We start from the raw sequence: 13,781 nt of genomic DNA on the forward strand, positions 1-13,781 counted from the left end.
TACTATTGATTATTCAGTGTCTCTGTGAAGATTTAGAATTTAATAAAAGCACTAAACGCGCATTTTCATAAATATCTCTGATAAGAAGTATCTCGTTCAAGTATGGCACATAGAGGGGAGTTAGAAACAAGGTCGCTGTTAAAAAGAATTTGACCTGCACCTTTTATCAAAAATCATTTGTGTGCAAAGAATTTGTATTTCGAAATCAACAATGAATCAGCATGTTTGCTTAAATTGTTCTTTCAGATTATGATTTATAGTCTTGTTTTTTTATGAAAAAAATTATTGCTAATTAAACTCTCTATCATCTATGCTCACATAACATAACCAATCGTTATAAACTTATTAAAACGAGGCACTGTGATGGAGGGTGACTGTTAACATATTCTCGTACGGAAACTTCTAGGCTACTTGTTATTCTAGAAAGATTTTTTCTCTGCGTATATATAAGTTGAAGTAATGGGTACCTTTAATGTATCAGGAAAAACCTACAGAACTAAAAGTTCTGAATTAAACAGGAGAATATACGATTAAAAGTTTTCATAAACTTACCACAAGGTATGTGTGTCTACACTGTATTGGTTTCCTTACATCTGAACAGGTTTCAGCTTCTTCAGTAATATACAAAACCTGAACTAAAGACTGCAGAATTTACGTTGTTTTCAATTTTATGGAAACTGTTGTATCGCTTCGTTTTTTCTAAGAATATGATGCACCACCAGCAAAGTTTCTTTATGTTTAGAAAATTTGCAATTCAATTCATGCACTCATTCAAACCAGATTAAAACTCAAAAAGGGGATGCCTTAGGAACTTGGATGTGATACTCTTAGAAAAAGATGTCATAATTCGGGTTGGGTTAAAATGCAATCCGTTGCGATCTTCAGGGCCAAAAGATTAAATTGGGCCCTCTTAACGTCTTTTTTATTCGTTAAGAATCTAATATAATCAGCCGTTTGCTATGTCTAGGTAATTTTTTGACCACATGGCGACACGGCCGGAATGCCCACTTGAAGATACAAGCGAACCAGTGACATATCAGAAAACCACTTTGTGTCCATTCCATCATAAAATACACGAACCATTACCCGAGAGTCAAAGTATCAAAAGTACTCCTTGGCAAAGACACGGATTTGATGACGTTTTTAGGTCATCTTTTACATCAAAACTGCTTCGAGACATTGGCGGGGGAGATAAAATTCGACAAATGACAACTCGATTCTATGCTCACGCCCACGAAGACGACACATTATCGAAGTTTATGTTTGAAAATGACGGTCCAGCTAACCATGGCCAACGTTTAGGGGATTGGCTTATCGAGAAAATGGGAGGTGAGGGAGACGTATGGATTGAATCAGGAAGGTACGGGATGAGAGCGGTTTCCCATAAAAAGGCATGGACGTGTGATAAGCGCGAACCTGAAAAAGTGGGTCAGCGGTTTAAGTTAGACGACTCGCGTATATGGATGCGCCTGATGTTTTGGTCTGCAAGAGAGGTTGGTCTCGATAAACATAAAGCCTTCTTTAAATGGTTTGTGAATTTCATAACATTCGCTATTGGTATCTACACGCGTTCAGCTCCAGCATATGCTAAAGAAGATTCGAAATGGTCAAAGAATCAAGCGAATATTGATAAATATATCGAACATGGTAAAATAATGAAGGATGTAGTTGGAATGAGGGATCCGTAAAATATCGATCATTAAGAATCACATTCATATATGGAGGATTAATTAGTAAGAACATAACTTCTTGCTTGACAACACGACCGGCGGAAAACAAAAATGTCGCAACAGAACTGATTTTGGTCATAACGTCAACAAGACCGCTCTGGTGGCAACTAACAAGAATTTATGTTTCTCAAGGGCTACAAAATGAACAGACACGTGTACAAAATACTTGACTTGAAATTCAAAACATAAATACAACGTATGAAAAATGCATCTAATAATACAATTCACTATAAATATACACTTAAATATTGTCATTTTTTGTACATTAAAAGATGAAGTTATGTACTAATTACTATGAAAGAACGAAACAGTAACGCTGGCACACAGACAAACTCACTTAAAACGTCGCTCTGATAGCGCAAAAAGATTCGAAACTTTCAAGAACTTGTATCACACAATTTCTTTCGTATAAACGACAGACTTATGAGCACGGAAATATATCTCTACAGAGCAGATCCGTATTTGACACAAGAAATAGAATGATGCATCCCGGTTGTTCAAGCCAACATCATTTCACGAGAGATACACCACACATACAAACTTTATGACATGCGAAGCTATTCATGTTTAGGTTTAAAATCACAAAAATCCATCTTGGAAATTCAAAAGTATAGCAGACGAGTTGGCGCAGTTCTTTTCTTTTCAGAATGCACCTGTATATCAGTATGATTATCACACATTGTACGGAATAAAAGCATGTAAATCATGAGTATTTTGTAGAATATAATCTCTCAGATGGAGAGTTATGCATTTAATTTCTCTTCTTCTTTGCTTTTACTGGCACCACGATGAGTCCAGCTTACATTTCGCTTTAAACCACAATCCTAGTATTTTATTTAAACCAGACGTAGGCTCGATGTTCGCATGGATAGGATCAGCTTCGACAGGCCTCTAAAATGTTTGAACATGTATTAGTCACGTACAAAAAATTAAAAAAAAGGCGCAGCCACAAATTTCTAAAGATTTAAAAGTGGATCGAAATTTGAGGTTTTTTTGCCACATTTTTCTTCAATCGAAATTTTGGCACGAGAAAATGAAAACAGCAAGTCTCTCGCGAAATTTTCAATCCTTAAAGTGATGAGCGCGCGAAATTACTTACCAAAGGTACAGGTAGCACGCGTTGAAATCCGCCCCTATTTTGATGTTCTCGAAACGCTTTCTTTAAATACATTCTTACTTCGTCTGTTAAACAATGATTGCAAAGAACGCAATCCTGAAACAAATAGATAAATAAAAAACAACAAAAAACAAACAAACAAACAAAAAACAATCAAGATACAAAGAGTAACACGGTGTGCCAACTGTCATGCACCTGCTAATCAACATATTATATACGAAGGTAAGATGTTTTTTTTGGGTTAATTGAGAAAACAAATTCCGGTGGGGGTTACCTTAGTCCACCGACAATATACAAAAAAAAACTTCACTATTCCATTACTTTTCGAGTCTTAAAGAATAACATGTTGAAAATTGTTAGTGGGGTCGAGGCGATGCACCATACCTCAAGAAACCGTCCACAAAATTTAAGTTTCTCCTTCTCTCAGGGGTAAAGGAAACCATACAAGTGTTGGAAATGCAATTGAAGATCTTTTAGTTAAAAGTAGGGGTGCTTTAAGTTAAAAGTAGGGGTGCTTAAAGTTAAAAGTAGGGGTGCTTTAAGTTAAAAGTAGGGTGCTTTAAGTTAAAGGTAGGGGTCTTTAAGTTAAAAGTAGGGGTGCTTTAAGTTAAAAGTAGGGGTGCTTTAAGTTAAAAGTAGGGGTGCTTTAAGTTAAAAGTAGGGATGCTTTAAGTTAAAAGTAGGGGTGCTTTAAATTAAAAGTAGGGGTGCTTTAGTTACAGAGAACAACGACTACACTCACCTCGCTTGCACAGGAGTTTACACATTTTGTAGATTTGCAGTTATTATTTGGAAGAGTGATGTCTCGATCACCAGCTATGACATCTTTAATATCAACACTACAAATGAGACAATAAACACTTTTAGGTTGTAGCGTTCACTAGAGATTTAACAACAAAACAATTTTTTTGCTGTGCTTCTGTGGTGTACCCTGTGTTTCGTTCAAAAATTAACAGTATTAAATTTGAAGCAAAGTCGAGCAAATTAATTATGAATACTTATTTAATGTCTCATTAATCAATACATACTCATATCTATCATCCAGATGACTGGTCACACCTGCTAAAGCAAACGTGTGCATTACCACCTAAAATAAATTAAATCTAATTTCTTTAAAAGACGAATTTACAGTTAATATTTAACTTAAAATCATGGAATTCTCGTAATATTCTACTGCGCATGCGTAAACCGTAAAAATATATGTGCTTTTGTACCTGTTGATACATGACAGCATTCAGTGGATGTGTATCAGAAGAAAGATTTGGAGACATGTTTACCTGAAATAAAATATAAAATGTTATTATGAATGCAAAACAGCTACCTGGGGTAGATAACGTGGACCATGAAAACAAACAATAACGTAACAACGATCGAAAACAACAAACATAAACAAACTACCACAGCAATAAACTAAAACGAGTATTGTGACAAAACGAAGAAAAACAAAAACAACAACAGTTACTTGTTATTATTATTATTACTATTATTTACCCAGGATAGCTTCTTCAGTTCCTAAAAGAACTGTTATGAATGAGAGTCCTGCGAAGGGGTCCTAGTGCATTTAGAGCTCCCATTTGAGCTGCAAAAGGCGTGCAAGCACAGCAATCGCTTAGCTAGACAACCGCCTAAGATATCAATTAAATTCTCATGGCGAACGTTAAGCAGAAAGGATCAATTCACACTTTTATAGTCTCTGGTATGGCTCGATTGGGGCGCAATGCAACGAGACAACATAGCCAAAAGGAAAACACAGCAGAACACAAACTGTCCCACATACCTCCATTAACCAAACTTTCCCTGCATCATCGAGTACAAAATCAACACGAACCAACTCGAAAAAATTACTAAAATTAAAAAATACCTGTTGATACATTTCTCACATTGACACCTTGAAAATAAGGTATCTGACACAACCTGTGAGTAAACAGACTTTAAGTTCAACTACTTACTGTTTAGAATGATACGTAAAAAAGGCTTTTTCCATCTGCTCAGCTTTTGCCATGAACATCTAAATAAACACAAATACATACAATGTTGAATACATCATTGCATGTAATATCAGATCGTAAAACATATTTTCGTTGTATTAGAAACGTAAAATATAGGCACTTTTTTAAATTGATGACGTACAAGTTGTCAGTAGAATATTTTTTAGACCAAAAACAATTATGATAATTGTACAGGTGTGTTTATTTCCTGTTATTCCAAACACAATATTTCATATCTTAAATTGAGCTGTTTTTTGTTATGGTCATTAAAACTGCGCTAACCAAAATAGCAATTCTGCATACAGGTTTTTCTATATCGATTCACTAAAGCAAATGTCATAGTAAAGACAATGAAAATCTTGCCGAAAAACAACGTAAAACCTTTATCATACTTCACTTATACAGTTGTGAATATCTTTCCAAATCTGGTTGGTATCATAACCTGCAAGAAAGCAAAAATATTTAAATACAAAGTAACTTTGACAGGAGACATCTACATTGTAACTTTCTTACCAATTTCTTTCAAATGTGAAAATAAACTGTCTTTAAAAGTCATTTTTCCATGTTGAAAGTTGTTTTGAAGTGACGGCATCTAGAAAATTTAGATATGAAATGCATAATAGCTGTTGAAGTATTTTTTACCATTTCTTAATTCAAATTTTCACAAAAATAGCACAAAATTACAATTCTCGATCTCGTTTTTGTGTCATTTTACAAATCTTAGTTTTTATCCGAGCTATTCTAACAACAACAAGGAATAACAAAATAATCATCAGTGAGGAAGGCATCTTATGAAGTGTCTTTTTGTGTTATGGATCCAAACATTCCAGAAGGTCATCTCCAATCGTTCGGTTAGTGAAATATTATTATTTCATGAACAAACAAGTTTTCGTTCGTATTCAATAATTTTTAAGATTGAGTATATAAAAATTTGATTTTTGTCACACACAAAAGTGAAGTTTGTGTTACATCTTTATGTTAATCAAACTCTTTTATTCTCTTAACGCTTTTATTTCCGAACAACCTAATACTAACTTCTGCTACTGAAACATAGCGATCGCCAACAACATATTTTTCAACATCTTGTGCATCAAGAGGATGGTAATCATGAGGACAAAATCTATAAACAAGAAGAACGATAAAAGTATAAATGTTGAACTATTTTATGATAGATTAATGTGAGGATTAAAGTTTTGATGATGAATCAGCTTTTCTTTTTTGCTGCAAATAAAAATTTTTAAGCTACGGTGTAACTCAATTTTCTTAGGCATTTGCAGAGAAAAAAATTATGGAATTAAAATTCGTGCTGGAACTTAGAAGATTTCAAACAAGCATTGTGAATTCAAAGTGAAGACTTCAGTTACCAAGTGGATTGCTTACACCCTCTACCTATACAGTGGATCTCCCACAGAAAGCTGAAAATATGACAAACTGGTAAATGAGGGAATCGAAGAACCAATGTTATTTTTCACATACTATTTACTCTATTCCTTTTTAGTCAAAAAATATTTTTTTGATAAAGTTTCAAAATAATACGTTAATCTCTACATTCAGAAATTGTATTATCGTGTCTGAATTATGAGTAACATTAAAGTAAAGACAACACCTTATTAATATATCATCATTGTATACATAAACTTGTAGTGGATTTACGGAGGTATATACAACATAGATGCCAATATCAAACTTTCTAAAGATGAAGGACATATTATGTTAATCTTTGGTCAAATTGCAAAAAACACATGTAGTTTTTTTATGTTTATGTTATGTTCTACTAGAAAACAGAAAAAAAAAATAGAAAAAGTACAACAACAAAAGAATTTAGTGCTTTTCTATCTTTGTGTTTTAGCTTTTCAAAAAAAATTATTGTCATAATTCACAAAAAAAACATAAAATTTATCACATTTATAAAAATTATACAACAAAATCACAAAAAAGTACTTGCAAGTACATATTTGACTCTAAAACTAATACACATAAATATACTCAGACTTGAAATACCATACTCACTTCTTGTCTATTAAGAGTGGATGCTCTATAAATTCTTGAACAAATGTATCTTTAGCATTTAGATCAATCTCTAAAAATAATAAAATCATGCAGGTGTGAGCTAATGTAAAATCTAATAAGAAAGCATTGTAATAAAATCGAAGGGTTTGTTACCAGTACTCTCAACAATCTTTATACCACGATGGTTATTACTTTTTTGCACCCAAAGTTTTTCGGGACTGCGTTCTACCTGCAACAAATATCAGACTTCTAAAGTTTACCACATGGAAAAAAGATCAGGCATAACGTAAAAATCCTTACCACTAAGTTAAATTGGTCTTTTTCTTTTGGGATTGAAAATGCTTGAGGAATCCATCGAAGTTTTGTCCGTGCTAACTCGACTTTCAATGTAATCGCAGCAGTTCCCGGTAAATGATTTACCTATAATTTATAGGTTAGTTTTGAAAATATGTCTTTATCAACTTAAACAACATCAGAAACTTAATATGATTTCATTCTTTCTCATTAAGGTGGCAGTAACCCTTTTAAAAATCGGATTTTTTTTTTACATAATTATTTACAAAAGGTTATTTTCAGACTATATATCCATATTTTTTCTGTTATAACACACTTGTCACGATTTTATGGCTAAGGTACTATTATCTTTCATCAAAAATATTCAGCATCAACAATGCCTCTTTAAAACAAAATTCATGAATAATTAATTAATTAGTTCTACTGAATATAGTTTAAGTCTACGTGCTAGTGAAATTGTGAGAAAGAAATCACGTAATTATTAAAGAGAAACGTTCATAACAACAAAGATGGCGCATTATTTAGAAATTTAAGACAATCTTTACGATGGCCCCTATGGCTCACTTCTCTTCCAAATCAAAAACACTTCTCTTCTATATAACGAAACACTTCTCTTCTGTATTTTGACACTTCTCTTCAGTATTTTGACACTTCCCTTCTGCACTTAACACTTTTCTGCATGTGGCTCTTTACAACTTGATTTCTAAAATCTGGCCCGCAATTTTACATCATTGGTCCGTAGTTTTAACCTTTTGTGAGGTTTATTACACGGGACCAGTCCCCTCGCCATGTGACATATTTTTTCAACAAGAATAAGGTCTGATGATGGTACTGAAAACTGTATTTAGGAAGCTGTTCAGTTTGCATTAAGATCTCAGCATAATGACGAATATGCTAGCACTGGCAGTTTGATTGTTGGTACATCAACAGCTAATCAAAGAATCAAATCTTTTTGGTCACAACTTTCAAAAGACAGACCAAGTTGGTGGAGGTTATTTTTTAGGATTTTTTGATGCTGGTGATGCACTCATTGCTGAATGTGTACGCTACTGCTTTATGGATTTGATCAGAAAGGACCTTAATGAATTTGCGATTAGTTGGAATCAACATCTGTTAGCACCAACAGACATCACAATCAATGTTTATTCCCGGATAAAGTAGGGTTAATTGTAAGCCGCAAAACGTTCTAGTTTCGCCGAATTGCAATTATAAAAATTCAAAGTTAGTGGAAACTAAATAAAAACAAGCAATCTCGTATTACGTTTCTGGGACCGTCGAAGTAGCTTGAAAACTTCTTCCCGCGAAAAATCTAATTTTGTAGAAACGTTAATATGCCCCCGTAAGAATTTATTCAAACTTTTCTGGGTCCAAAATTTCCTATGTGCAGGGCCCGAGGTGTGCCATTTATTCATAAACAAGATCTGGATAAATTCATATATTAAGGACCAGATTCAGTCTGGGAAATTTTCGAGCTTATGGAAGAGAAGTGTTTCGCACTTGGAAGAGAAGTGTTTCGCACTTGGAAGAGAAGTGTTTGAACGGAAGAGAACTTTGGGTATCAAAGTAGAGATGGTTTTTATACAGAAGAGAAGTGTTTTTATACAGAAGAGAAGTGTTGGTATGGTATAAATAAAACACTGAGTAAATAATTCAGCTATTTGGACAGCTAAAAAAGGGTTACTGCCACCTTAACCTAACTATTCACATACATAATTTAAAATGTGACTGATGGCAAGAACACAAAGTGATGAAAAATGTGAAAGCCTACACTGATCAGCAACACACACATACCTTCTGATCATATTGCAAATTTGTCAGTGTCTCTAAAAATTCTTTTCTGAATGGGAAATCATATGCCCACATAAGATCCCATCTTGATGGTGGAACGAGTGATGTCACAACAGAGTAGCCAGCTTTTTTCAATATGCGAATTACATGCTTTAAATGGTTATTCTAAATAAATTCAACACATTCTTGTTCAAAATAAAAAATAATTAGAAACATTCTATAAATTTATTCTAAATTAGATCAAAACGTTTAAAACATGTCAAAACCTTTTTAGCATATATCCAAGCAGCTTTATGGTTTTGTCTGCTGTTTGCAATAAAAGGGGAGTCACCAAATGTCCGCCAAGAAATATGATACAATTGATATATATTCAGTAAAATTAAAAGCACACCAAATGATACTGCAGCAATCACCAGATACATTGACAAACCAAATCTTTGTTTTGCATATTTTTTGTCATCATAAGGGTATTGATCATAAGATCTCATTTTAATATCACTAAAAGTAATCATCATCATTCATCATTCTCGGCTGTAAAGTCTGCCTACCTTTTTAAGTATATTAGACTTGTAGGAACAATGCATTGTAATAAGCCATTGAGGAGTGTTATAAAATAAAATTTTTGTTTGTTTCTTTAAATCATAGTCATAAGGTTGTTTAAATACTCACTGTCCACAAAATTTTCATTTTAACCTTCTTACTTTGTTTTGATACAAGTTTGTTAAGGCTTTTTAATGGTATGTATGTTTCTTTATTAAGTGGTGCGTTTTTATCACATTCGAAGTAAGTGGGTCAGGTTTAAACTCGAGAATTGAGCTTTCCTGAAATTGCATTTAGACAATCAATAACTCGTTGTTAGTTATAGCAGCATACTTTCTCAGGGTGTAATTCAGTGTTCTCAGTACCTGTTAAACAGCTATTTCCCAATTGAAATTTAGACAAAATTTCCCAATTTATTAGAGGAGCTAATCATATTCACTACAAAATGTGGTACTTAAGGGGGATTTTCACGAAGCGAATTGAACGGCGAATACGACGGGGAATTGTATCTGAGCATGCACAGTTTTGTTTATTTTGATTTTGCATCGAAATATTTGTTTCGTTTAAAAGTAGAAACAGTTCCTACTTTTTCGCGGCTAAAGGTTTCGCTGCTAGTTTTTGACCAATCAGAAAGCGGTTAACTAATGTAAACAATGACTTTGGCACCTAATTTATTTTGTCGTGAAAATTAAAAAGCGAATTCCCCATCGAATATATATTTTAAATCCAGCCTTATTACTAACTAAAATAATTCAGGCTACAGAAATACTGTGTTGCCATTCGATTCGTAATAATAATCGAAAAATTGTATATTGTATTTAAAAGAAGTCCAGAAGTTCTTTCTCCCACACGACACAGCAGTCAATAAGTCAGCCCTGCCCTCGGTTTTGTGAGGAGAGATGTTCTGCAAAGACTCTAACAATTGAGTCTCTTAGAAGTTTTACTTCATGTGCCTGTTACAAGCATTTTTGAAGGTTGTCATCGGCGACTTCTGCGATATACAACCTAATGATGCCCTAACTTAATAAGTTCATCTAGAAACATAAAAAGCCAGTTGGCAGTGAACTATTAACCTAACGAAGTTCACCATCCAGAAGGTATGTCAATAAGACTTGCACTCCATTTTCATTTGTCAGCGATTTAGCGCTCGCTGGGTAAATTTTCCTGACCCGGCCTGTTATACATGCAAAACAAAAAAATTAAACTATATATAACATGGAGGTCATGTCAACCTTGCTCCAGCTTGAAGTTCCTGGGTTAAAATCTATTAACTATCAATCTATTGTCTCAATCAATGATAGTTTGTACTAGTTTAATAAATATTTCCCCTACGGGTGGATGCTTTATGTCAATTTTCTGTAAACAGTAAAAAAATATACCTACTATTTTCAGAATAAGCTATCACTAAAAGAAAACAAATAACGTAACATAACGTGGTACTTCATCTGTAATTTTTTCTACTTTAGTAAGCTAACTAGTTATAGCTATAGCTCTACTGCATCGCTGAACAAAAACCACACAGAAAAAGATTGAGAATGATAAATATAAATAATTTGCAATTGGAGTTAAATAAAGAACAAAAGATCGGAAGTGAGAAGCGGAGCTAAAGTGGAGTCTTCCTTGCTGTGTCATGCAAAATTATCATCGTCTCAAAACCCACGTCGATTTTCTAAATGTTTACAAATTAAGCTGCCATTATTGTTCACTAATCGTAAATATCCGGACCAAGGCTGTTTATCCCTTCTTCCTAAGGCTGTTATCCCTTCTCCCTAAAATTTTATTTTCGATCCACAGGCTCTTTTTTGCGTTTTCTGATATCTCACTGGTTAAAAACACGCGAATTGCAACACGACTCTGGAATGAAAAGACATGGAATTTGTTTGCCATGCTGCATTAGATGCAACCTACGAAAATTTTGCGTTTTGAAGAAAAACCATGTTCACGCTACCAGCTGGGAAAGACAATGTAAGCTGAATAACAACACTTTTGAATGCTTAATCCAACAACTCCCAACCTTCTATGGTGGCAATGAAAGCGATTCATGAGATGCCGAGCTTACTTTTATAAAAGCCGAGTAAATCATATAAATGCGTTTCTCGAAGACTTGATCTTTGGAAGAAAGAAGACATTTTTAGACTAGTACGAGAAGCGGAAGTGATTTAGTGTACACTGAGAACTACTAGGGGTAACAAGAGCATTTTTCAGATTTCAAGATAATTTTCTACGCTCATGCACAATGGGAATAGCAATGGAGCATTGCAATTATTGAAAAAAAACGTGTCAAATGCTATCTTACTGCGCGATCAACGAACAATTATATTTATTACATTAAAAATATCCCGACGTGCAAAAAGCTGACGAACTAAATTTAATGACACATGTCGTGCCAGAAGTCCATTCTATGTTGTTTACATAAATTGATGAGGACATTATTAAACAAGCTGCGATTGGAACTAAGGGGGGTTTGGACCTTCTTGCTTCAAACAGATTTGGGAATTTAAGTATTGATTTGCGTAGAGCGTTTATGCGTGTGATTAAGAAATTGTGTAGAGAGGAAAATGAATTGTAGAGGAATGGTAATTCCTATAATAAATCATTTCTTGCATGTCGTTTGATACCGTTAGACAAAAATGCAGGACTCAAATTGGGGTTTGAAGTGTTGAGGAGAATAGCTGGAAAAGTGGTTGTGAGGATTCTCAAAGAGGATGTACATAACTGGCGGTAAGGTTGAAGTTGTATGCAGGGCAGAAAGGTGGTTGTAAAGCAGCTGTTTATGGAGTGTACGACATATTCCAGATGGTGGTACGGATGTTGATGCTGATAGCGCTTTCAACTGGATAAAAGTTTTGTTATATAATATTTAATACCTATGCCCAACGTTGCATGTTTTTGGGTACAATTGCTACAGGGTCCCTGCTCGGTTGTTCATTATTGGTGGAAGAAAAATGCTCTCAAAAAAAGGAACTGCACAAGGAGGGGCCCAATCTTGTCCCCAGCCCTGTGCTACTCTTATGGTATTCTTACGGGACGGTTTCCTGGTACAAGATTGAGGGACACCAGCAGTGATGTCTACTCATGCATCAGGAATTGTTTTTTTTTGAATGTACTGATTAGGTTAAAAAATGAGGCGTAAATGGTGGCGTTTGAAGATGGTTTGACTGGTACGGGAACGTTGCAGCAGTTGAAATTGTGATATTCCAGTTTAGTAGAAAGTGATCCAATATGTGCACCATCCGAAACCTGCAAAATTTCACTAATTGCGAAAAAAATTACGAAGTAGATGTTTGATGGAACAGAGCGTTTCATTACGTGGTCAACGTCATCTTTGGGCAATCGTAAGTGGTGTTGATTATAAGGATCAGTATGCATGTCCGAGTTAAAATTGTTGTCAAAGATCGCCGAGGTTGCAACTCAAGCAGCCTATACAGTCTACATGCACAGTTCCAAAAGAAGACTTAATTGGATGAGAAACTGTCCCTGATATGGGACGTTACCTTCCACCTGTAGAGTATCTTTTGCGAGACGAATTTTTTACCAGTTATTACCGGTCATGTTTAATGTGGTACATCAGATGATGTGATGCATAGGAGGGCTCCTGGTGTGGTTTTTGATGGTCACGATTTAAAAAGGAAAAAAAAAGAAAAAAGAGAGGTTGAAAAGTTGCAAAGCATCAAAGAGCAGATAAGTATTCAGCAAAGAAAGTTACTTCTAATCAATCAGGAACCCGGCAGATCAAATTTAATGACAACGCTGAATTCTTTGCGTATGCGCTAACGAAGAACGGATTTTTGGATACGGAAGTTTAAAGGTATTCAAATCCAATTTGAATTCAACCAAAAGTTATCGAAAGATTTAGAAGACGTTATTGACCTTATCAAAGATGGCTCTATTCCCACATTTTAACCCTATGAACACACAACTAATGTTTTCATCAGCACCTATGCCAAACCATTTCCAATCACAAAAATTTGGGTTTTAAAGAGGAACAACTTAACCTTCAGGGAATAGCGACAATCACAATTTGGTTAATTAGCGTATAGAGTACACAATGGAAGATTAATCAATATGTTTCGGTTGTGACAAGAAAAAAACTTCCCAAACGTTTTTGAGATAGCAGTTAGTACATACGTAGACATAGTAGACACGCCCATGTTTGATAAACATGGACGTGTCTACTGACACCACAACCTCGTTTTCAAGTATATTTGCTTCTAAACGGTGCTGTGCTTTTTAAGTTTAAAAACTTGTCCCGCAGGTCCCTTAAATCTTTTATGACATCGAACGGGCTCTGGAAACAAAATTGCGAACCACAAG

The 13,781-nt window shown here is 34.6% G+C and overlaps 2 protein-coding genes across 2 annotated transcripts; one reads left to right on the top strand and one right to left on the bottom strand.

Moving 5' to 3' along the window:
- Positions 1-193: 193 nt before the first annotated feature.
- Positions 194-2,480, top strand: LOC130656423 (uncharacterized). Its single transcript, XM_057459269.1, has 2 exons — positions 194-558; positions 968-2,480. Exon 2 carries the CDS (start codon positions 984-986, stop codon positions 1,686-1,688), a length of 705 nt encoding a protein of 234 aa, XP_057315252.1. The 5' UTR covers positions 194-558; positions 968-983; the 3' UTR covers positions 1,689-2,480.
- Positions 1,887-9,457, bottom strand: LOC130656415 (probable tubulin polyglutamylase ttll-15). Its single transcript, XM_057459261.1, has 16 exons — positions 9,194-9,457; positions 8,931-9,092; positions 7,146-7,265; positions 6,999-7,074; positions 6,846-6,915; positions 6,442-6,525; positions 5,871-5,955; positions 5,349-5,427; positions 5,228-5,277; positions 4,797-4,855; positions 4,625-4,691; positions 4,062-4,124; positions 3,876-3,934; positions 3,590-3,686; positions 2,830-2,943; positions 1,887-2,621 (listed from the first exon to the last, which is right to left on the bottom strand). The coding sequence occupies exons 1-16, from the start codon at positions 9,443-9,445 to the stop codon at positions 2,505-2,507; spliced, it is 1,554 nt and encodes a 517-aa protein (XP_057315244.1). The 5' UTR covers positions 9,446-9,457; the 3' UTR covers positions 1,887-2,504.
- Positions 9,458-13,781: the final 4,324 nt, after the last annotated feature.

This window comes from Hydractinia symbiolongicarpus, chromosome 9 (genome assembly GCF_029227915.1).
Source record: "Hydractinia symbiolongicarpus strain clone_291-10 chromosome 9, HSymV2.1, whole genome shotgun sequence".
NCBI lineage: Eukaryota > Metazoa > Cnidaria > Hydrozoa > Anthoathecata > Hydractiniidae > Hydractinia > Hydractinia symbiolongicarpus.